Source organism: Neofelis nebulosa, chromosome 13 (assembly GCF_028018385.1).
Source record: "Neofelis nebulosa isolate mNeoNeb1 chromosome 13, mNeoNeb1.pri, whole genome shotgun sequence".
NCBI lineage: Eukaryota > Metazoa > Chordata > Mammalia > Carnivora > Felidae > Neofelis > Neofelis nebulosa.
The window spans coordinates 38,633,265-38,659,147 of record NC_080794.1 but is presented as its reverse complement, the minus strand read 5'-3'; the positions used below and the strand labels follow the sequence as shown (position 1 = coordinate 38,659,147).

Sequence of the window (25,883 nt, the reverse complement as noted above, 5' to 3'; positions counted from 1 at the left end):
ATAGTCTGAAAATAAGGAGGAAAAATATATTAGAAGAATATCCTAGAAAAGCAGGAATAATTGGCTAAAGATGAATTAGAAATAAAAAGAAAAACTTTTTTTTGTTTATTTATTTTGAGAGAAGTACACATGCATGAGTGGGGGAGGGGCAGAGAGCAAGTGAGCAGACTTTGCTTGCGCTCAATCTCCCAAACAGAATGGTGAGATCATGACCTGAGATGAGATCAGGTCAGATGCTTAATTGAGCCATCCGGGCTCCCCAAAAGAAAAAAATTTAAAAGCCTGAAAATAGATGGGAATGCTGTAAAATGACTTAGGAATTAAAGTAGTTGAGAAAAAAAATATATATATATTTTTTATTAGAGGGTGTGTGCAAGTGGAGAGGGGCAGAGAGACAGAGAATCTTAAACAGGCTCCATGCTCAGGGCAGAACCTGATGTGGGGCTTTATCCCATAACCCTGGGATCTTGACCTGCATCGAAATCAAGAGTCAGGTATTCATCGGACTGAGCCACCCAGGAGCCCCAAGAATATTAATTTTTGATGACAAAAAATTTTTTTAACTCTTTGACCAGTAGGGTCAATAATTAACCCCCTGTTAGGCCAAATTCTATTTGGTTGGCTTTCTTTTGCCTGGTCAGATCACCTGCTACAACTCCTCTCTCCTTCTACAAAGAGCACATGCCTTTTTCCTCTTATGCCTTTCTACATGCCTTTCCTTATTTACTGATATATTAAAATATATTCTTTTGAAACTTCATTTTCTAATTTCAGCATTGTGTTGTTAGAACAACACTGATCTAAAGTTTTCATCTGCTTTTATCTGTGATGGCGTTTCTTTTTAAAAAATTTTTTTTTAACATTTATTTATTTTTGAGACAGAGAGAGACAGAGCATGAACGGGGGAGGGGCAGAGAGAGAGGGAGACACAGAATCGGAAGCAGGCTCCAGGCTCTGAGCCATCAGCCCAGAGCCTGACGCGGGGCTCGAACTCACGGACCGCGAGATCGTGACCTGAGCCGAAGTCGGACGCTCAACCGACTGAGCCACCCAGGCGCCCCTGTGATTGCATTTCTTTATCTTTGAACCTGTACATTCCTTAGAATGTATCCCAGCTCGTCTTGACATGTAAAAGTATGCCTTGAGTTGAAAAAGTTGAAGAGCATAGGTCTATAGATGACTTACCCATGAGCAGTTTTTTAGATAAATAAAGGCACTTTGGCTCTTGGGGGTAATACTTCAGTGTGAATTGCAGTGGAGCATTCACAGTGTGCATGAAAATACATAGTAACACTGGTGACTGGTTGAATTGGGGGGATGGGGCTGGTCTTCCAGTTGGGTTTTTAGGAAGTTCTGCAGTTTGAATAGAATTCAGCCAGGAGTGGAACTTCGTTGTTGATTATTAGAAAGTATATATAATCTAGAATGCAACATCTTAAAGACTGTTTTCCTGAATAGAGTGATAAAGAATTTTTCTTGGCCTGATGAGAAAAATGTGATCCCATCTTGATCTCAGAAATTTGTGTTTGAGATATTTAAGCTTTTCCTTTTTGTAATGTCCCAGAGCACCTTGTGATTTATTTAGCAATCAGTTATTAAAACCTGCAGTTCTTAAACAATTAGTTTACTGATTAGGGGCAAGTTTGGTCTGTTTAGTCTATGGCTAGAGAAAAACATACTTTAACAGAGATTTTTATTTTATTAGACTCTGGACATACTATATTTGAGGGAACAAAATGTGTTTTAATGCTTTGTTCTAAATGTGGTAAAAAGTAATGGGAATAAATGTGTTCTAATGAAGAGCAAGTAAAGAAGTTCCAATTTTGTTTTACTAAGTATCAAAGAAAGCAAGAGGGATTGGTGATTTCAAAGTCTTTTAGAATTGGTTGACATCCCTCTGCCTAGTTCTTTTCTCACTTCCAGAGTATTGAGTTAGTCCTGTTTTGTTTTGGTTTTTTTTTCCCAGTAAGATAGAACATGGTTACTAATTATTCTTTCTCAGGTAATTGATATAATTCTAACCCAGGCTCCTGTTTTTAGTTTTTTTTGTTTAAGTTGAAATGTAAAGAAGCAATTGGTCCTATACATTTCCAGGCTTGTGTATAATAATTGATAATTACAGTGATGACTCTGAAACATCAAGAAAATACTATATGGTGTATGCCCAAATATAAAGTGAGTTTTTTCTAAAACAATTTTTATTTCAGAAAAGAGGGAGCTGCCTTACATTTGAGACTATATACAGACTCTTACTATAAATTCTCTTGCTTTGTTTTGAGAAACAAAGTACTATTTGGTAAAGAGTATAAAACTACTTCAAGCTGATTTTGAATGTTTAATGAGGCCACTTGTTGGAGTCAGTGAAAAGGGATCAAATAAATTTAGCAGATATGTAGTAATTTTTCCAAAGTATAGAACCTCAAAATTGTGCTAGATACTGTTGAAAATAGACCTTTTAGTTTCCCATTCTGTTTCCCAATAGCAGTTTTAGAGTACAGTTGGTAATATATATGGGAACTGTGGCTTAGGATTAATTTGCAGTGATAACATTTTATGTGTATTCAATAAGTGATATATCAAACAACTTAAATGAAAGTGAAGATTAGCCTTTGAAAAAAGTGTTAGATGACTTAAAAATGCCTCCAGTGATAAGGAATGCATTACATACATTTGATGTCAAAGATGCGCATAAAGATTTTGAATGAAGATGTTTTGTAAAACATAGGTAGGAGAAAAAGCAGTATTTCAAAATTACCATTTATTAATACTGTTTTAAATCTATGTGTGCAGCGTGCCTGGTTGGCTGAGTCGGTTAAACGTCCAACTCTTGATTTGGGCTCAGGTCATGATCTCATGGTTCGTGAGATTGAGCCCTGCATCATCGGTGCTGTCAGCACAGAACCTGCTTGGATTTCTTTCTCTCCTTCTTCCTCTGCCCCTCTCCCCCCTCTCAAAAATAAATAAACACTAGGGGAAAAAATCTATATTTGCATCTAAATGAATTTAAATTTTATAAATATTTGTTTTATCTATATCTCTAAAAGTTTCTTTAAGAAATTTTTTTTTAATGTTTATTTATTTTTGAGAGACACAGAGAGAGAGAGAGAGTGTGTGCAAGGGGGGGGAGGGGCAGAGAAAGAGGGAACCACAGAATCTGAAGCAGGCTCCAGGCTCTGAGCTGTCACCACAGAACCTGACGTGGGGCTCTAACTCATGAACATGACCTGAGCTGAAGTTGGATGCCCAACCAACTAAAGCCACCCAGGCGCCCCTAAGGTTTTTTGGTTTTTTTTTGTTTATTTGTTTGTTTTTTAAGAGGAACTAGCTGTTTTTTTTTAAATGTTTGAGAGAGAGAGAGAAAGAGAGCAAGTGGAGGAAGGGCAGAGGGAGGGAGAGAGAGAATCCCAAGTACGTTCCTCGCTGTCAGTGCAGAGCCTGTCGTGGGGTTCAATCTTACGACTGTGAGATCAAGACCTGAGCTGAAATCAAGAGTTGGATGTTTAACTGACTGAGCTACCCAGGTGACCCTAGCTCTTTTTTTTTTTTTTTAATGTTTATTTTTGAGAAAGAGAGAGAGGCAGAGAGAGCGGGGAAGAGAGAGAATCCCAGACAGGCTCCATGCAGCCAGCACAGAGCCCGACGTGGGTGAACCGTGAGATCATGACCTGAGCCAGAATTAAGAGTTGAATGCTCAACCAACTGAGCACCCAGGTGTCCCTGGAGAGTTTCTTTTCAAGTTGGGCAGAAAACATTGTTTTTAACTTCCTTATTATAAACATGGTATGTTACTTTATATTTGGGATTTCTTTCTATTCAGGTTTAAGTTACATTTATTGTGCTTCCTTAAGGTGAAGAGTGTATGTTTTGAGAATCCTGCCAAAAATTGTTATGGCTTAAAGAAAACTTTAGTTATCCTGAAAGAACTTTTAATTTTGAGGCAGTTCATTTCTCTAATAAGTCTCAACAAAGAACATGCTATTATATATAGATTAATAAAAAGTATAATTTGATTACTTTTTTAAAAAACCTTTTAAAAAATTAACACCTCTATCCAATAAACACTCTAGCTTTTCAAGTTTTACTTTTGTTTATCTAGATCCATTAATTAGTATTTATGTTAATATATTAATGGTGATTTATTTTTTATTAATTAAAAAAAATTGCAGCTGTACCTTTTCCCCCAACACATCGCTTGACATCTGAAGAAGTATTTGATATGGATGGGATACCCAGGGTTGATGTTCTGAAGAATCACTTAGTAAAAGAAGGTCGGGTAGATGAAGAAATTGCACTTAGAATTATCAATGAGGGTGCTGCCATCCTTCGGAGAGAGAAAACCATGATAGAAGTAGAGGCTCCAATTACAGGTATACTTATTTATGTTTTGGATATTGTTTTTTTGATTATACCATTATTTGGTTGCTTGGATATAGGGCTGCTTATTCTTCAGCGTATGGTATACTAAATTAATATTACATGGACATTATCTTGAATTTCCAAATTATTTTTTGTAATTTTTTTTTATTTTTGCCTGTTTTTAGTGAATAAGCATGATCCTAAGTAACCTGAGTGCAGAAGTTGGTCTAATATGTTTTTGTGAAGGTTTCATCAGTTGTGTTGGCCATAATCCAATTTGATTCAACAAATTCTTATTTACTTTGCTTTCAATTATTAGGGGAAAATACCTCAGTGTCAACATAGCAGTTAATAGAAAGTGTTGCGTTAGAATGGAGATTGGAGATTTTAACTGCCACCATTATAATTTTGTAATCTTAAAACATAAGCTTGGCTTCCTGAAGAGGAACTTTATAAATTTAGGTGAAAATTTTGTCACTAACTACAAATTTCATTATTTTTGTTAACTCTTGTTCTAGATCTTGAGCACATGAACACTTGGGTACATCATCCCTATTAGGACTCTTCATAGACTCTGACTTCCTTCTGAGACATTTCTTGATAGAATTTACATTATCTCTTATGTGAAAGAAATTAGAATTTAAGTAAAATTTGTTATTTCAGAGTTTTTTTTCATATCTAATAATCTTCTTGTTTCAGTGTGTGGTGACATCCATGGCCAATTTTTTGATCTGATGAAACTTTTTGAAGTAGGAGGATCACCTGCTAATACACGATACCTTTTTCTTGGTGATTATGTGGACAGAGGTTATTTTAGTATAGAGGTAATAATCATAATACTGTCATTTGATTTGCTTTTAAGTGTTACCATAGATGATTTCCATTAATTCCTAGTAAAATAAGTTCCTTAAAGTACCTATATTGGGTTCTTTTTAATACCTCTGCATATTCTGAAGTTTTTAGGTGAAACTACTATTTATTCTCTTCCACCTTTCAAACTATTCTGTTTTCTTTGTATTACTATGTTTATGAAATTATAATTGCCGTTTTTCCCAGTGGAAATTATGTGCAAACTGAGGGTTCTTTATTGTTCTGTTATCTGTCTAGTGGCCCTAAGGAGCTAGTGCTATTTATCTCTTTTGCCCCTAAAGGCATTAATTACCCCATGTGAAAAAGGATTAATTGAATTTTCTCTGATTAAATAAAACATACTATAATGCTTTTATTGCTTAAACCATAGTGCTTCTATCCCACCTTCTATAGCTATTAAGACCCAAGTCTTTTGTGTATTCTGAAAGTATTCATTTCTTTTAAAAAACTTAAGAGGCATTAAAATGACCTATTGATCATTACTTAACAGTACATGGTTCTTTTTGCTCCTTTTATTTCTCTAATTATATAAATAAAATAAGGTAAATATAGAACAATCTGCTGTTTCTAATATATGCATCTCTCTTCTTTTTTAATTGAAAATGTGGCCATATTATAATGTTGTTCTGTAACTTGCTTTTTTCATATATCTCTATACTGTGATGTCTTTCCAGGTCAGTATATATAAATTTATAATATTTTTAATAGCTGCATTATATTCTGTTGAATAAACAAACCACAATTAATTTCATCGATTTCTTATTGTTAGACACTTACGGTGTTCTCAGTTTTTTGTCACTACAAATGATACCTCAGTGAACCAGGTTTTATATATATGTATATATATATATCTTTGCACACTTGCTAAATTATTTCTGTGGGGCAGATTCTTGGAGGTAAAATTGTTGGATAAAAGCTCTACTAATATATACTTATGTTGAGCATTTACTATGTTCCAAGCATATTGTAAGCACATAACACACACTGATTAATTGAATCCTCACAACAACAATATGAAATAAGTAGTGTTACTTTATCCATTTTATGGATGAGGAACCTGAGGCCGTGCCCAAGGACACATTGTTAGTAAGCAGTACAGCCAGCCTTATTCCAAGCCTGTACTCTTTCTTAACCACCTCTCCCAGTAGACAATTAAAGCTTTACCTAGTGCATTTCCATGCTGGTTCCTGTTGTTTATATCCCCTTCTCCAGTATTTTTAACCTCCTTTCTGAGGTATGCTAGGATTCATAGTGAGGAAGGAGTTCAGGGCCCTGGCCACCCAAATTCCCTAAGGAATTTTGTTACTCCCCCCTGAGTTGTTCTTCCTTTATTCATAGTTTCTTCATCAGTCGCCTTAAACTTCCCCCACAGTTGCAAGGAAATCAGAAAATGGCCCTTCTTAACAAAAAGACTGGGGGCTTTGGAAAAACAAAATGAACAATTTTAGGAAGCTTATTGGGAACTAAGCATATTGGTGTGTATGTCCTTGTATTAGAATGTTTTGTAGCTGACTCTTTTAACATATTTTACTGTTACAAAAGGAAAATAATAAAGAAAGCAAAAAAGACAGAGTTTAATAAGTATTTCCCTGGCTTAATTTGTTTTTTCCTTGTGAATAAAAAGGTGTGAATAGTTACAGATTTTATACCTTAACTTGTTAAAAATAAAGTTTGTTTTTCTTCTTGTGTATAATTATATTTCCATATGAAATGTCTTTCCTTTTTTTTTTTTTAACCAAATAAATAAAATGTGAGTCTCTTGTGTTAAATATATTTAGAGGGGTGCCTGGCTGGTTCAGTCAGTAGAGCATGCGACTCTTGATCACAGGGTTGTGATAAGAGACCTCACGTTGGGTATAGATATTGCTTAAAAATAAAACCTAAATAAATAAATAAATCTACTTAGAGAAAAGCATCTGCTTTACTGCTTATTTTAATATTCTTCTTTTTTAAATTATACTTTCTTTGAATCAGTTTAGATAATAAGCCCCTACCTTATGTAAGGCAACAAGTATAACCAACAAAATAAACATAAAAAATGGGTATTGCCTTCGTAAGACAGCATGGCATAATGATTAAGATCAGAAGATCAGATTCCTATCTCTTAAAAGTTTTTGTAATTTCAGACAAGTTACTTGAGCTCTTTGCTTCAGTCTCCTCATTTATAAAATAGAGATAATATTATTTACTTCATAGAGTTGTTTGAGGAACAAATGAGGGGTATTAAATATATTGTGCTTGATACATTGTAAGTACTCAATAAATGGTAGATGCTGTTATTTTTGACACTGTTATTATTTTATTTATTGATATACCTAAGAAGGAAACCAATCTGCTGATTGTTTTTACAACAAATAGTTTATAAATCTAAAGTAATTAGATTGACTCATTCATTCAACAGATATTTATTATTCTTTTGCTGTTTGGTAGGTACTTTTCTAGGAGTGGAGGATGAGTGTGAATAAGATGACAAAGTTCCTGATTTCATAGAGCTTGTATTTTAGTAAAGGACGAAGAGGAAAAGATAGTAAAGAATAACAGAGATTGTAAGGACAATAGGGTTAGAGGAAAAGGAACAAAGATCAAACAACTTAAACAAAAAGATAAGTTAAATTCACTTAAAACATTTTCTTTTGCAGTGTGTCTTATATTTATGGGTCCTGAAGATTCTTTACCCAAGCACATTATTTCTTCTGAGAGGCAATCATGAATGCAGACACCTTACTGAATATTTTACCTTTAAGCAGGAATGTGAGTATTGCCATGAGAAATACTTTCACTTCCTCAGTAATCTTTTGGAGTGAGGTAGTAGGAGTTTGGAAAATTTACAGTGCAACATTAAGAACAGATTTTGTGTCCCAACACATAAAGCTTTAAGGATGATTGTCAGGAGCTCTCTAGTGGTTAATGGTGTTTCATTCAGACATTTTCGTTTCAGTATTTCCTGTTAAGTTTGCCTTTATAGATATATGAAACAGTTTTGAGTTTTGTACATAGTTTTAATGTTTAAGTGATTTTTTTTAACAGGAAGACTAAAACTAAAAGGAAAAAAATTGTTTTTGCATTAGAGACTTTTGTCCCCCAATATTGAAGCTCTCTCATGAAGCTTCTTAAATTATTCATGCTGTCATCATTGCAGATTGTTTCAAACACACTGTTAATGAATTGAAATTCTTAACCTACAATGTTTACCCCATTTCTCTCTTAAATTATTGTGGCAATAGCAGTCTATAATAGCCAGAAGTAACAATATGATATAGGGCAGTATTTGACCTTTTTTCACATCTCTTAACTGGGTGCTTATTAAGTTAATATTCATGACTATAGTAAGTCTTAGAGTTAAGTTCTAAGAGTAGAAGTAATTTCAGAATTATGGAGACTCATGATCCAGTAAAGATCATATTACTAGAGACTTTCAGTAAAAGAAGAAAAATATAGTGGTAAGTAATGGCAGAGGGGGCAAAGTCAGATAACTTCAAAGATCAGGTAGGTAACCTAAATGAATAGGTTATGAATAATAACATAATAAAAATAATAAAATAATGCAAATAAATAATGAAATAATAATAAATAAATGAATAAAGATGAGACCTGGAAAGTGCATTGACCAAAAGCAATCAGTTTAAAAATTTTATTGAACCACAGTGCTGGAAAACAGATCTGTTAGCAACCTACCAGTTTAGATGGTTGCTGGATATAAATTTTCTCATATTTGAATGTTACAGTGTTAAAAATGGAAAAAAGAATTAAGTTCTTTTTTTCCTTTAGATAATCAACAAACCACCCACCGAAACTCCAGCAAAAATGTAAAATATCCAAGAATTTAAATATATAAAGGAGCAAAGGGATCTCTGTAAAACTAAATTAACAGTTGGATTTGGTGGAGTTTTTTTCTCTTGTGTTATTTTGGCTTCATGCTTCACTGCCCATTTTAACCATTGTAGACTAGAGGAGCCCCTCTGTTTCTCCAATATATGAATAAGTTATCTTTTCTTTTTTTTTTTTTTTTTTTGAATTGGATGGACCTTGAGTTTTGTTGTGATGATGTAGTCATCTTCCCTGTAACAACAAAGTAGTCACTGACTCTTACAATAAAATAAAGTATTAAAACTATTTTAGCTTTAAGTATAAGTCTAATTTAGCTTTACCTGGCCTATAAAATAGGTAAAAGGTTGGGCTGTTTTTAGAAATTTGACTTATTTATTTTAAGTAATATTTTATGGTGATCTGCATACCCAAAGTAAATTTAGAGACTGCAAATATTTTGTCTTCATAAGACCAATACCACTGCTTATTTTATTGATCCTCATACAGCAAGATGCTTTCCTTTTTAGAAAAAATTGTATACAGTAAAATTCACTCTTTGTAGTGTTTAGTTCTGAGTTTTGACAACTGCATAGAACTGCCTACCACCATAGTCATGATAAAGAAAAATTTCATCATCCCATAAATTCCTTTTTGCTGTCTTTTTATAGTTACCTCTTTACTCACTGGTGGCCACTTAGCTGTTATCTGTGTCTATAATTTTCTTGCCTTGGTTTCAATAGTCAATTATAGATAGGTAGGTAGGTAGGTCGGTCGATTGATCGATAGATTAATCTTCAAAATGATCAACTAGTATTGTAATTTTCAATTATTTTTTCTTCTAGGTAAAATTAAATATTCAGAAAGAGTCTATGAAGCTTGTATGGAAGCTTTTGATAGCCTGCCTCTTGCTGCACTTTTAAATCAACAATTTCTTTGTGTTCATGGTGGACTTTCACCAGAAATACACACACTGGATGATATTAGGAGAGTGAGTACATATTGTAGTTCCAAGGTTGGTTCCTATTGATAGTACTTTGTTGGGTAGAGAGTAGAAATTTTAAACTTCTCTTCACTGTCAAGATTAGGTAATGGTAAAAATTATCATACTGATATTTTAAGGAAATATTCTCTAACCATTTCAGAACGATGTAGTATGGACAGTATTCAAAGTTGGTACCACTTTACTGTGTCCATTCTATTCTCACTTTTGACAAGTTATTCTTTTCTTTGTTTCTTTCTTTTCTTTCTTTCACAGTTAGATAGATTCAAAGAGCCACCTGCATTTGGACCAATGTGTGACTTACTATGGTCCGATCCTTCTGAAGATTTTGGAAATGAAAAATCACAGGAACATTTTAGTCACAATACAGTTCGAGGATGTTCTTATTTTTATAAGTAAGGAAAAATATCCAAGATTAAACACATTTGAGTTGTTAAAATAGCATATATTTCATATAGAAAACCATTATTTTACTTAATTTACTTTTTTCCCCCACAGCTATCCAGCAGTGTGTGAATTTTTGCAAAACAATAATTTGTTATCGATTATTAGAGCTCATGAAGCTCAAGATGCAGGGTAAGAATTCTGTTTCCCTGACCCAAATTAACACCTTATGTACAAATCAAACTTAGTAACTCATAATTGATGCTTTACGATGCATATTAAGCTATTTGTTTTACAGCTATAGAATGTACAGAAAAAGTCAAACTACAGGGTTCCCTTCATTAATAACAATTTTTTCGGCACCTAATTACTTAGATGTCTACAATAATAAAGGTAAGATGTTGTTGATAAAAAAATTGTTAAGCAACTTAGCTTTTTTATTGACTTATTTTTTGAAAATAATGGAAAAGAGGCATTGTTTGAAACTGTAACTATCCAAATCTCATCATAAAAAAGTATAAGATATAAGGGAGGGGAGAGAATAAGAAATAAAAATCCAAAATGTGAAACTTACCATCTGTAATCATTCCACAACTTGTCAGTCATAAAAGCTATCTTATCAAAGAATGCTCTGAATTAAGTCAAAAAATCAAACATGATTTTCTCAAACTCCCCTTTCTTAAATCTTTCCCCTTATAATCAAGAGAATGTTTTCTTGTTTGCATAAAGCTCCTTCTGCTGCTTTGACCATTTCATGTATTTGCACTATATAGTTAATTTAGTTTATCATGTTTCTTGTTTTATTTCACTGATCTAGGTTCTGTTTGTCTTTCTTCCTCCCTGCTTTTACCTCTATCTACAGTCTTATCATTGCCCCATGAAGATTTGTAGTTGAACCTTCTTTGATTAATTCGTTCTGACCTCCATTTCAGAGACATATTCTTCCTTTCTTTTAACTATTTTTTCCTTTTTTTCGTCTTTTTTCTTTATCTTCTGTTCTACTAGTTTGCATTCCTTCTCCTTCTGTCCATATTTGATCTGTCTATAATAATTGGGTTTCATTTAACTTTGAACATAGCTTATTGACAGATAATACTTAGGATCTTAATCTAGTTAAGTGTGTGCCAAAGACGTTAAAGATGAGCTTGGGTATGTTTATGTAGTTCACATTTTCAGAAGAGGAAGTTAAGAAGCCAGCTTCTATTCTGTCTTGATATGTCTGGAATTCAGTTGACTATGCCATAGTTTCTAGGGTCACTGGAACAGATGTGCCAGGAGGAAAGAACAGAAGGTTAAAGACTTTTTTGAAAGTATTAGAGACGTAATGAGGTCATTGCTAAATATGGGTCATAGAGGACTAGAATAAGAGGATTTTTGTTTGTTTGTTTGTTTGTTTGTTATTGGAGATGATGGTTAAAAGATTAAAACATTTGCCTGAGATCAAATGGTAGCATGCTATAAGTTTGATACAGAATATGCTACAAAAACTTAATACTATATTAATTACCAAAACAACCATGCCATGGACTGAGTTGCTAATCTTCAGAAGTTGGTATCTGTGTAGTCTCTAAGGAGTATGCCAGTGCTAAAATGGCCTTTTAAATTGTAGTTTAGTTTACAAACTTCAGAATTTCTGAAGAAGTTATCTAATGATGTGTGGCTTCACTTTTGAAGAAAATGGTATCTGAGTTTTGACTCAGTTCTCAAGAACAGAATAGAGTGCTACGTTTAACTTTGTACCGGCGCTCTGCTACCTCAACTGTGACCTCCCCTTATTAGCATTATAAGACCTAATGTTCAGTGCTCAGTTGATTACTGTCTTATTGGTTGTCCTCTGTCAGTTTGACTTAGGGGGTAAAGGGATTACTTTTCTGAGTATTCAGAAAAGAAACTCAAACCATTGAATCTGTCTTGTCAAAATCAGATGTCTCTTAGTAGTGATTAGTCTGTACATAGTGTTAATGATTTGAGTGCTTACATGGTATGGGTATGTTTGTAATGTTTCATTCCATCTATAAGGCAATTTTCTAGATTCTTGCTCTCTCTTTCTCTCTCACTCTCTTGTTTTGTTTTAAAGCTGAAAACTTGGTATCGGCCCCTAATTTCTGAGGCTAAATTTTAAATACTTTTATTTCCTAAGGGAAACAAACACATTACTTGTGACTTTGTATTAGCCAGAATCCCACATCTTGGAATTTAACATTTGCATTTTCATGCTTTTCATTAAAATGGAAAAAAAGTAATCACATAATTATTATATCTACAACACATTTTATACTTTTATATACTTTCATGTGAAATACATTCTCTGATCGTAAAATCAACTTCTGAGATAGGCAGGGTGGACATAATAGTCCTATTTTATGAATGAGAAATAGGGTAGTTAAATAATTTACCAAGCATTACGAAGATAGTATGTGCTATAGCTTAGATTAGAATCTAGCCCATATAACCCAGTGTTCCATAAAATAATATAACCAGTGTCTGAAATCTATGTAGTTAATTTAAGGTATTATTTCTTTTAACATATTGAAACATTAGATACCTTAAATTGAGATGAGTATGTTACTTTTGGGTTATTTGGTTATAATATTTTTAATGGAATTTTTTCTAAATGAAGTAAAATATTTCTTTGTGGTAGTTTCACTTGATTTCCCATATAAATGAAATAAATACATTTATATAATCATAAAAACTGCTTTTTTTCTGGCTTTTGTTTTGTTTTGTTTTTTGCTTTATTACCATTTAGCTATCTTTTTCAGGTTGCCTGCAACTAAAAAGATCCTCTTAAAATTCCTTCAACTTATACGAACTTTTAAACCTAGAAAATTGCTCATTGCCGTTCTGTGTTTCCTCTAAAAATTGAGTTTTCACAATTTTGGATTTAAAGTGCATGTTCTTCATTAAATTATAAAGTGAAACAAACATTCTAGAAATCTGGGAATTTCATTAAAAATAACTGTAGATCTGACTATGCTTTATATAAAAGTGTGTTAAAAACAAAAGTGTGTTATTACTAAAAAATTAGTTCCTATCTCCCTCTACTAGTCCTTATTCAACTCACCCCTTTATTCCCTACCCACTTAAAACAATATTTTTTTGCTTTTATGTGTTTTAGACTTTTGGAGCTAAAGACAAATTGTTACATTCACATTCAAACTTCTCTTTCAGCTGCTGTATTAAAGTATGAAAATAATGTGATGAATATTCGACAATTTAACTGTTCTCCACATCCTTACTGGTTGCCCAATTTTATGGATGTCTTCACATGGTCTTTACCATTTGTTGGAGAAAAAGGTATGATTCTTGTTTTTTTTTAATGTTTTATTACTGTTACATTTACTCCAGTTTACTATTGCAGGCACATACTTACTAAAGGAAACTGAAGTCTAGTTTCACTGTGGGTTCAGCTCTACTTGTGTCAGTGGGTGTGGATATGAGAGCCTCAAAGATATTTTGGTTAGCTGTTTATAGCCCCCGTGTGAGGGTGTCTGGGGGACTAGGAGAAGACTTATAAATAGCCTGATGTTGTCTTCAGCTGTTGGGTTTTACTTTCTGCTTTTCTTTAGCTTAAATCTTTTATAAGGAATGGAGGGATAGCTTTGCTTTGGAATGGACACTTTTGCATATTTTAACACCACTTTTGGGGGATGTCAGAGTATTTTATGGGAGAATTTAAGAGCCCTAGTTTTGGGCAATGTTAGTTATATGTTAGCAGTTCTGTATACCCTGAGAAGAATGATAAAGAGAAATTCAGGTTCAAACCTAATATTTGTTTTCCTGTATAAAAATATGTATACAAATTTAGTCGTGATGCTTTCTGATAATTTCCATTAATAATATATTAGTTTATGCTTATTAGGCTTTTTAAGAGAACATAATGCTATTTAAGATTTTTTTTTCTGTTTTTTTTTTTCCTAGTTGTATAGAATTCTTAGGATTTCCTTACTTTATCACATTCTTTTCTATTTAGTGTTAATTTTTCCACAAGGCAATGCCTCAGTTACCATAAGTGGAAAATAAGAGTATGAGAGTACAGATATGATTGTAAAACATTTTGTTCTATATCCCTGTCTATTTTTTCTCACCTCTTCCATGTTACAAAATGTTCCTTTCTGTTTGACATATGATATTTCTGCCAACGCAATTTTGGGTTCTAAAATACAGAGTTAATACTTAAACTGTGTACGTTAAACAGACTTTTTGAAGATTGCCTTCAGTCTTCATCAGTTACTCAGTAGGTCAACAAGTTAATATGGAGATAGAATTACCCACTTTAGCATTTGAGAAGGGGGCCAGTAAAAGGCTTAGGTGCAAGGGATGCATTACACTTATAACCTTCTATCTTTGGTGGATGAGAAATAGTTCAATCATAGCATCATCAGGCTAAAGGGAATTTAAGAATTCATATTGCTCATTCTCCTGCCCTTAGGCTAGACTTCAACTCAACTATTTTAATGTAATATGAGTGGGGTTGGGGGGCTGGAAAGAAAGGGAAGGATAAGGTAGGAGGAAAATAGACATTTCATGGATTCTGATTTGATTCTCTAATGCCTCTGCAATAAGGAAATACGGTACTTCATTATATCTAGTCTAAATATTTGTGTTTTGAGAAAAGAAATAGGGATAATCGCTTTTCTCAACTAATGCACCTATCAAAAACCAGGGCATCAGAGAATTTTAAAACTAATAGTTAACTTCATAATCATGTAGTCTAATTCCTTTTGAGAGATGAGAAAATTTAATCTAGTTTCTGGGGATCTGTCATAAGTAAAAATGGAGAATCAGGTTTCTATCAGTGTTACTACATTTGAAGTTTGCTACTAAGTAATCTTTTGTTCTTTTTTTGCCACTTTAAATCATCTTATAAAGATAAGGAAGTATTCAAACCTTTTGACCATTCTCCCCCCCCCCCGTGAATCTTCTCCAAATTATTCATATCTTTCTAAAAATGTGAAGCTTAGATTTGAACATTATATGCAAATAGAATCCTAGCTAATGTTGAGCACAGTAAGATTTTTTCAAACTCTTTGCATATTTTTCCTTTTTTAAAAAAAATTTTTTTTTTTAACGTTTATTTATTTTTGAGACAGAGAGAGACAGAGCATGAATGGGGGAGGGGCAGGGAGAGGGAGACACAGAATCGGAAGCAGGCTCCAGGCTCTGAGCATCAGCCCAGAGCCCAACGTGGGGCTCGAACTCACGGACTGCGAGATCATGACCTGAGCTGAAGTCAGACGCTTAACCGACTGAGCCACCCAGGCGCCCCTATTTTTCCATTTAATACATGTTAGCTATTTAGATAGCCTATTTGATTCTAATGAAAATTTTCTTTTGTTGTAAATAACAGCAAATGGTGGCTCACTTGTTCCACTTTGAAAAAGCCAATTTGACTCTGATGTAATCTCTGAGAAGCAACTAACCTAAGCCAGAGGCTTCCTTGGAGGCTGATTGAATCCTAAAGTTAGATGAAATCTGTGTTTTTAACCTTTTGGGGCTTTTTATTTCTTAAAAAGAAAAATCCTATGTTGGAAAGTTTCCAACATATACAAAGGTAAAATGAATAATATGATGAGTTGCTATGTACCAATTGCTCAGCTTCAATAATTTGATCCAGTTATCAAACCATGGCCAATGTTGTATCATTTATATACCCATCCACTACTCCCCACCCAATACATTAATTATTTTGGATCATATGTCAGCCATTTTTTTATAGCTATAAATATTTTAGAATGAATCTGTAAAAGATAAGGACTCTTGCTTATTATTAAAGTAACTACACAAACACATTTATTAATTTCTTAAACCCTTTTGAGAATCTGATGAAATTTATGGACTTTGCCTCAGAAAAATATATGTACGTTTGTACATAAACATAACATTTTCAGGATGCTTCTATATCTGAAGTAAATTGGTAACTCCTTTCAGGTTTACTGCCCCCAATTTAAGAACCTCTGTTCTAGAGGGTCCAATAAAGTGCAATCTCCCATAGAAGGTCATACATGTAATATTTATTCATTTACTAGATTTTTTTGGAAAGTCTGTTTTATTTCCATTACTAAGGATACAAAAATACAAGTAAGACATAGGCCTTTGCAGATAAACAGAGAATTTAAGATACATGAATAATGATAACAAAATGTAAGTGTTCCTAGAGAAGTCTAGTTTTATAGGAATTAAGAGGAGGGGGTAGATTATATTTGTTAGAGGGGTTAAAGTAGCATTTGAACCAGGGCTTGTAGAATGGTGGAATTGGAATTGTAGATATGGGCAGGAGAATTCTAGGTAACAGAATTTACCTGAGTCAGAAAGCAAGAGAGCATAAGGCCACTGACAAATGTTGAGGGGTTCAGGCTGATTTGCAGTTAAGATGTATGAAGGTCAGTAGTAGTAGAAAAAGAATGAGAAGTTAAGTTAGGGCTAGATGATGAGGATTTTGATCACCACACAGAGAATTTGGAACTTTGATAAATGGTGGGCAGCAGCTGAAACAGAGTATTGACCATGATAGTCATTTAGAAAAATTGGTGAAATGGCCTGGAAGACTAGAAGTTGGGAGACCTGTTTTATGAAGCTCCATCAAGAGTCAAGTGGAACTATAATAAAGCCCTGGTAGCATTAGGAATAGAGAGCAGGGGAGAACTGCAAGAATTATAGAAGTACGATGAGTTAAGACTTAACAAGATTGCATGTTGCAGGCGAGGGAATGGTTGAAGATGACTTAGATGTTTGATCTGGTAATGATATTACCATTAACACTCTGTGATGAAAACCTGTTATTTTAGCAACCCCTCACTCTAGTTACAGCTACTCTTGATCTTCATTGGGATTGCTAGGCCTTTGACTGTGTCATTTTCTTATAAGTTAGATCACTCCTTGCCTCTCTTCCTTCTTAATGCACCTTCATACTCCTTTCTCTCTCTTTTTGCTATTCATTTATCTTGCAAATCTTAGCCCCAGTAAATCCAACCATCCATTTTCTCCATTCTTATAGCCAGGGTATGGAACACTGCTGGAGATATTTACACAGCCTTATGAAGTGGTACCACTCTTTGATTGCTAGGTATTGGTTGGGTTCTCGATAGTACCTAAATATTTTTTGTGTCACTAATCTGCTTCCTTTCCCTTTTCCGTTAGGAAATATTATCAATTTAATTTTTTTTTTCTCTTAAACACTTTTTTTTGTAGCCACTTCCCTCATTCTCAAAGAAAACATATATCACTAGTGGGAGCTTTCTCTACTTATTGTTTCCCTTCTTATAAACCTTTGAAGTCTTACCTTGTTGAAGTATTACCTTGTTGAAGAGGTGACCCTTTCCATCTAGGGTTAGCCCTTCTAACCTGACTCTAGGATTCCATTATGTTTCTATTTTTTCAGGAAACTTGCTTCATCTCTTAGATCTGTTAGATCTTCTGTATTTTCAGACTCTGTATTAAGTTCTTTTATAAATTGCTGAAATCTATCTGATCTTTATTTTAAAGATTAAATAACATTTCCCCTATTTGGTATCTTTCTTTGGCAACTACCATGCCTTTCTTTCACAGTTAAGCTTCTGGATGAAAAGTACTATATACTTAAAAGCTACTATTTGTTAGTCATAAATGATATCTCGTAGCTTTCAAGGTAAATCTTAATCTGTTACACAAGGTCTTTGGACCTCTTTACCTTTTTAGCCTCATTTCTTTCCTTCTCATCTTATTCTCTATGTTCTAGCCATAACACAGCATTGCCAATTACCTGCATATGATGCTCATTAGGTTTCATGTTTTCATATTTTGGTTTATTTTTTCATAACAGTTTTAATGAGATATAATTCACATCCCATACAATTAACCTATTTAAATCCTACAGTCCAGTGGTTTTTAGTATATTTGTGGAGTTGTACAGTAATCACCACATTTTTGAAACGTTTTAATCATCTTCCCAAAGAAACCCTGTATCCATTAGTAGTCACACCCCATTTCCTCCTGCCTCTCATTGCTGGCTCTCAGCAAGCATTAAGCTACTTTCTAACTCCATAGGTTTGCCTGTTCTGGACATTTCATATAAATAGAATCATACAATTTGTGATCTTTTGTGACTAGTATCTTTCTCTAATGTTTTCAGGTTTATCCATGTTGTGGCATGAATCAGTACTTCATTCCTTTTTGTGACCAAGTAATCTTCTATTATATGGATACACCACTTTAAAAAAAAAAAAATATTTTGGGGTCTCCTGGGTGGCTCAGGAAATTAAGTGTCAGACTTTGGCTCAGGTCATGATCCTGTAGTTTGCAAGTTCAAGCCCCACCTCAGGCTTTCTGCTGTCAGCAAGGAGCCCACTTCAGATCCTCTGTCCTCCTTTCTCTCTGCTTGTGCACTCTCTCCCTCCCTCTCTCTCTCTCTCTCTCTCTCTCTCTCTCAAAAATAAACATTAAAAACAATTTTATTTGGGGAGGGTGGGTAAAGAAGTTTATTTTAATTGCAGTGTAGTTAACATAATGTAGTGCTACATTAGTTTCAGTTGTACAATATAGTGATTCAACAATTCCAACTCGGTGCTCATCAGGATAAGTGAACTCTTAATTCCCTTCATCTGTTTTACCCATCTCCCAGCCATCTCCTATCTGATAATCATTAGTTTGTTGAAGAATCTGTTTTTTGTTTTTTTTTTCTTTTTCTTTTTTTGTTCCTTTGTTCATTTGCTTAAACTCCATGTATGGGTGAGATCATATAGTATTTGTTTTTCTATGATTGGCATATTTTGCTTACCATTATAGTTTATAGATTCATCCATGTTGTTGCAATGGCAAGATGTCATTCTTTTTTATGGCTAAATGATATTCCGTTGTATGTGTATGCATGTGTATATATATCTCTACATATATATATGACTTTTTCTTTATCCATTCATCTGTTGATGGACACTTGGGCTGCTTCCATAATTTAGCTGTTGTAAATAATGTTGCTATGAACCTAGAGGTGCATGTATCCCTTTGAATTAGTTGTTTTTGTCTTTTTTGGTAAATATTCAGTAGTATGATTACTGGATCATAGGGTAGTTCTATTTTTAACTTTTTGAGAAACCTCCATACTGTCTTCCATAGTTTCTACACCAGTTGGCATTCCTACCAACAATGCAACAGTGCAAGAGGGTTCTTTTTTCTCCACAGCCTCACAGACACATGTTGTTTCTTGTTTTTTTGTTTTTGTTTTTTTAAATTTTTTATTTACTTTAGAGAGATAGAACACGCAAACTGGGGAGAGGGACAGAGGGAGAGACAGAATCTTAAGCAGGCTCCACACACAGTATGGAGCCCAATGCGGGGCTTGATCCCATAACCCTGAGATCATGACCTGAGCTGAAATTAAGAATAGAACTGTCAACTGACTGAGCCACCCAGGCGCCTGTTTCTTGTATTTTTGGTTTTAGCTGTTCTGACAGTTGTGAGGTAATAGCTCATTGTAGTTTTGATTTACATTTCCCTGAGGATGAGTGATGTGGAATACCAAATTTTGTTTATCCCTTCATTAGTTGCAAGACATTTGATTGTTTTCACTTTTTAACTATTAATAATGCTGCTGCAGTGAACATTCATGTACAGGTTTTTGTATGGACATGTATTTATTAGGTATAGAACTGGGAGTAGAATTAGTGGGTCATATCGTAACTCTTATGTTTAACCTTTTGAGAATCTGCCAAACTTCTTTCCAAAGCAGCTGTATAGTCCCATCGACAGTGAATGGTTCCATTTTTTCCATATGCTTGCCAACACTTTATATTATGTATTTCTTTTTTTTTTAATGTTTATTTTTGAGAGAGAGAGAGAGAGAGAGCGCACATGAATGGGAGAGGGGCAGAGAGAGAGGGAGACAGCAGGCTCCAGGCTCTGAGCTGTCAGCACAGAGCCTGACGTGGGGCTCGAACCCATGAACCGTGAGATCATGATCTGAGGCAAAGTCAGAGGCTTAACTGACTGAGCCACCCAGGTGCCCCTATGTATTTCTTATTATAGCCATCATCATATGAAGTTGTGTCTCATTATGGTTTTGATTTGCATTTCCCTAGTGAATAATGGTGTTGAGTATATTTTCATGTACTTATTGACCATTTGTTTATCTTCTTTGAAGAAATACTTATTTAAAAAATTTTTTTAATGTTTATTTATTTTTGAGAGAGAGAGAGAGACACTCACACATACACACACATGCACACACGCACACACAGAAAGTGCAGCGGAGGAGGGGCAGAGAGAGAGGGAGACACAGAATCCAAAACAGGCTCCAGGCTCTAGGCTCTGAGCTGTTAAGCACAAAACCTGACACAGTGCTTGAACTCATGAACCCTGAGATCATGACCTGAGCCAAAGTCAGGCGCTTAACTGACTGAGCCACCCAGGTGCCCTGAGATATGTTTATTTAAATCCTGTGTTCATTAGAATTTTTTTTTTTTTTTTAGAGAGAGAGCACACAAGTGGGGGAGAGGGGCAGAGGGAAAAAGAGAGAGATCTTTTTTGTTGTTACTTATTTTTGAGAGAGAGAGAGACAGAGAGCCTGTGTGGGTGGGGGAGGGACAGAGAGAGAGAGGGAACAGAGGATCTGAAGTCGGCTCTACACTGACAGGAGAGAGCCTGATGTGTGGCTTGAACTCATGAACCATGAGATCATGACCTGAGCTGAAACCAAAAGTTGGATGCGTAACCAACTGACCCACCCAGGCACCCTGAAAAAAAATTTTTTTTATCACTCACAAAAATGTGCTTTTATTAACAATAATTCATAAATTATATTTATGTGTTTGTACAAACTCTACCAAATGGTGGTTCAATACATTCATTGCCACAAAGGCAGGACAACACATGCCCCAGCTGATAAGTGTACAGTTCTCATGATTACTATGACAAAATCCTTCCTGAATTGGATTTTCTTCAAATTGTCCACTGAGATAACCATAAAAGATCATCTATAAGACATACAGACATGAAAATTATAATATTGCGCTAATGTTAATATCAGGTTGGGAAAACTATAAGGATCTTGATTATATAGTGCTCCTCTGTTGTATCTCTCATCATCCTGGAAAGCTAAGTTTTCCAGAGAACGAGGTGTTTGTACACTTTCCATTAGTTTAACCAATACAGTTTCCCTGGATATATATATATATATTTATATATTTATTTATTTATTTATTTATTTATTTATTTATTTATTATTTTTAGTTTTTTTTCCTTTCATGTCTCTTATTTTTATTTATTTATTTTTAATATATGAAATTTATTGTCAAATTGGTTTCCATACAACACCCAGTTCTCATCCCAAAAGATGCCCTCCTCAATGCCCATCACCCACCCTCCCCTCTCTCCCACCCCACATCAACCCTCAGTTTGTTCTCAGTTTTTAAGTCTCTTATGCTTTGGCTCTCTCCCACTCTAACCTCTTTTTTTTTTTCCTTCCCCTCCTCCATGGGTTTCTGTTAAGTTTCTCAGGATCCACATAAGAGTGAAAACATATGGTATCTGTCTTTCTCTGTATGGCTTATTTCACTTAGCATCACACTCTCCAGTTCCATCCACGTTGCTACAAAGGGCCATATTTCATTCTTTCTCATTGCCACGTAGTACTCCATTGTGTATATAAACCACAATTTCTTTATCCATTCATCAGTTGATGGACATTTAGGCTCTTTCCATAATTTGGCTATGGTTGAGAGTGCTGCTATAAACATTGGGGTACAAGTGCCCCTATGCATCAGTACTCCTGTATCCCTTGGGTAAATTCCTAGCAGTGCTACTGCTGGGTCATAGGGTAGGTCTATTTTTAATTTTCTGAGGAACCTCCACACTGTTTTCCAGAGTGGCAGCACCTGTTTGCATTCCCACCAACAGTGCAAGAGGGTTCCCGTTTCTCCACATCCTCTCCAGCATCTGTAGTCTCCTGATTTGTTCATTTTGGCCACTGTGACTGGCATGAGGTGGTATCTGAGTGTGGTTTTGATTTGTATTTCCCTGATGAGGAGCGACATTGAACATCTTTTCATGTGCCTGTTGGCCATCCAGATGTCTTCTTTAGAGAAGTGTCTATTCATGTTTTCTGCCCATTTCTTCACTGGATTATTTGTTTTTTGGGTGTGGCGTTTGGTGAGCTCTTTATAGATTTTGGATACTGGCCCTTTGTCCGATATGTCATTTACAAATATCTTTTCCCATTCCGTTGGTTGTCTTTTAGTTTTGTTGATTGTTTCCTTTGCTGTGCAGAAGCTTTTTATCTTCATGAGGTCCCAATAGTTCATTTTTGCTTTTAATTCCCTTGCCTTTGGAGATGTGTCAAGTAAGAAATTGCTGCGGCTGAGGTCAGAGAGGTCTTTTCCTGCTTTCTCCTCTAGGGTTTTGATGGTTTCCTGTCTCACATTCAGGTCCTTTATCCATTTTGAGTTTATTTTTGTGAATGGTGTAAGAAAGTGGTCTAGTTTCATTCTTCTGCATGTTGCTGTCCAGTTCTCCCAGCACCATTTGTTAAAGAGACTGTCTTTTTTCCATTGGATATTCTTTCCTGCTTTGTCAAAGATTACTTGGCCATACTTTTGTGGGTCTAGTTCTGGGGTTCCTATTCTATTCCATTGGTCTATGTGTCTGTTTTTGTGCCAATACCATGCTGTCTTGATGATGACAGCTTTGTAGTAGAGGCTAAAGTCTGGGATTGTGATGCCTCCTGCTTTGGTCTTCTTCTTCAAAATTACTTTGGCTATCTGAGGCCTTTTGTGGTTCCATATGAATTTTAGGATTGCTTGTTCTAGCTTCGAGAAGAATGCTGGTGCAATTTTGATTGGGATTGCATTGAATGTATAGATAGCTTTGGGTAGTATTGACATTTTAACAATATTTATTCTTCCAACCCATGAGCACGGAATGTTTTTCCATTTCTTTATATCTTCTTCAATTTCCTTCATAAGCTTTCTATAGTTTTCAGCATACAGCTCTTGTACATCTTTGGTTAGATTTATTCCTAGGTATTTTATGCTTCTTGGTGCAATCGTGAATGGGATCGGTTTCTTTATTTGTCTTTCTGTTGCTTCATTATAAGTATATAAGAATGCAACTCATTTCTGTACATTGATTTTGTATCCTGCAACTTTGCTGAATTCATGTATCCGTTCTAGCAGACTTTTGGTGGAGTCTATCGGATTTTCCATGTATAGTATCATGTCATCTGCAAAAAGTGAAAGCTTGACTTCATCTTTGCCAATTCTGATGCCTTTGATATCCTTTTGTTGTCTGATTGCTGATGCTAGCACTTCCAACACTATGGTAAACAACAGCAGTGAGAGTGGACATCCCTGTCGTGTTCCTGATCTCAGGGGGAAAGCTCTCAGTTTTTCCCCATTGAGGGTGATATTAGCTGTGGGCTCTTCATAAATGGCTTTTATGATGCTTAAGTATGTTCCTTCTATCCCGACTTTCTTGAGGGTTTTTATTCAGAAAGGATGCTGAATTTTGTCAAATGCTCTTTCTGCATCGATTGACAGGATCATATGGTTCTTATCTTTTCTTTTATTAATGTGATGTATCACGTTGATTGATTTGCGAATATTGAACCAGCCCTGCATCCCAGGAATGAATGCCACTTGATCATGGTGAATGATTCTTTTTATAAGCTGTTGAATTCAATTTGCTAGTATCTTATTGAAAATTTTTGCATCCATATTCATCAGGGATATTGGCCTATAGTTCTCTTTTGTTACTGGTTTAGGAATCAAAGTAATACTGGCTTCATAGAATGAGTCTGGAAGTTTTCCTTCCCTTTGTATTTCTTGGAATAGCTTGAGAAGGATAGGTATTATCTCTGCTTTAAATGTCTGGTAGAATTTCCCATGGAAGCCATCTGGTCCTGGACTCTTATTTGTTGGGAGATTTTTGATAACTGATTCAATTTCTTCATTGGTTATGGGTCTGTTCAAGCTTTCCATTTCCTGCTGTTTGAGTTTTGGAAAAGTGTGGGTGCTTAGGAATTTATCCATTTCTCCCAGGTTGTCCAGTTTGTTGGCATATAATTTTTTATAGTATTCCCTGATAATTGCTGGTATTTCTGAGGGATTGGTTGTAATAATTCCATTTTCATTCATGATTTTATCTATTTGGGTCATCTCCCTTTTCTTTTTGAGAAGCCTGGCTAGAGGTTTATCAATTTTGTTTATTTTTTCAAAAAACCAACTCTTGGTTTCATTGATGTGCTCTACAGGTTTTTTAGATTCTATATTGTTTATTTCTGCTCTGATCTTTATTATTTCTCTTCTTCTGCTGGGTTTGGGGTGTCTTTGCTGCTCTGCTTCTATTTCCTTTAGGTGTGCTGTTAGATTTTGTATTTGGAATTTTTCTTGTTTCTGCAGATAGGCCTGGATTGCAATGTATTTTCCTCTCAGGACTGCCTTCGCTGCATCCCAAAGTGTTTGGATTGTTGTATTTTCATTTTCATTTGTTTCCATATATTTTTAAATTTCTTCTCCAATTGCCTGGTTGACCAATTCATTCTTTAGTAGGGCGTTCTTTAACCTCCATGCTTTTGGAGGTTTTCCAAACTTTTTCCTGTGGTTGATTTCAAGTTTCATAGCATTGTGGTCTGAAAGTATGCATGGTACGATCTCAATTCTTGTATACTTATGAAGGGCTGTTTTGTGACCTAGTATGTGATCTATCTTGGAGAATGTTCCATGTGCACTCGAGAAGAAAGTATATTCTGTTGCTTCAGGATGCAGAGTTCTAAATGTATCTGTCTGGTCCATCTGATCCAATGTATCATTCAGGGCTCTTGTTTCTTTATTGACCATGTGTCTAGATGATCTATCCATTGTTGTAAGTGGGGTATTAAAGTCCCCTGCAGTTACCACATTCTTGTCAATAAGGTTGCTTATGTTTGTGAGTAATTGTTTTATATATTTGGGGGCTCCCGTATTCGGCGCATAGACATTTATAATTGTTAATTCTTCTTGATGGATAGACCCTAATTATTATATAATGCCCTTTTTTATCTCTTGTTACAGCCTTTAATTTAAAGTCTAGTTTGTCTGATATAAGTATGGCTACTCCAGCTTTCTTTTGACTTCCAGTAGCATGATAAATAGTTCTCCATCCCCTCACTTTCAATCTGAAAGTGTCCTCAGGTCTAAAATGAGTCTCTTATAGGCAGCAAATAGATGGGTCTTGTTTTGTTATCCATTCTGATACCCTATGTCTTTTGGTTGGCGCATTTAGTCCATTTACATTCAGTGTTATTATAGAAAGATACGGGTTTAGAGTCATTGTGATGTCTGTAGGTTTCATGCTTGTAGCGATGTCTCTGGTACTTTGTCTCACAGGATCCCCCTTAGGATCTCTTGTAGGGCTGGTTTAGTGGTAATGAATTCCTTCAGTTTTTGTTTGTTTGGAAAGACCTTTATCTCTCCTTCTATTCTAAATGACAGATTTGCTGGATAGAGGATTCTCGGCTGCA

At 34.9% G+C, this 25,883-nt stretch overlaps 1 protein-coding gene across 7 annotated transcripts in view; it reads left to right on the top strand.

Annotated features, from left to right (window-relative positions):
* PPP3CB (protein phosphatase 3 catalytic subunit beta) overlaps positions 1 to 25,883 on the top strand; it is a 58,485-nt gene that overhangs the window by 10,265 nt on the left and 22,337 nt on the right. For all 7 annotated transcript variants that reach the window (XM_058696737.1, XM_058696739.1, XM_058696738.1 and 4 more), the window contains exons 2-9: positions 4,167 to 4,367; positions 5,056 to 5,180; positions 7,866 to 7,977; positions 9,876 to 10,021; positions 10,289 to 10,428; positions 10,532 to 10,609; positions 10,716 to 10,810; positions 13,589 to 13,714. In XM_058696737.1, the coding sequence (XP_058552720.1) occupies positions 4,167 to 4,367; positions 5,056 to 5,180; positions 7,866 to 7,977; positions 9,876 to 10,021; positions 10,289 to 10,428; positions 10,532 to 10,609; positions 10,716 to 10,810; positions 13,589 to 13,714 (1,023 nt within the window). The remainder of the gene's footprint in view (positions 1 to 4,166; positions 4,368 to 5,055; positions 5,181 to 7,865; positions 7,978 to 9,875; positions 10,022 to 10,288; positions 10,429 to 10,531; positions 10,610 to 10,715; positions 10,811 to 13,588; positions 13,715 to 25,883) is intronic.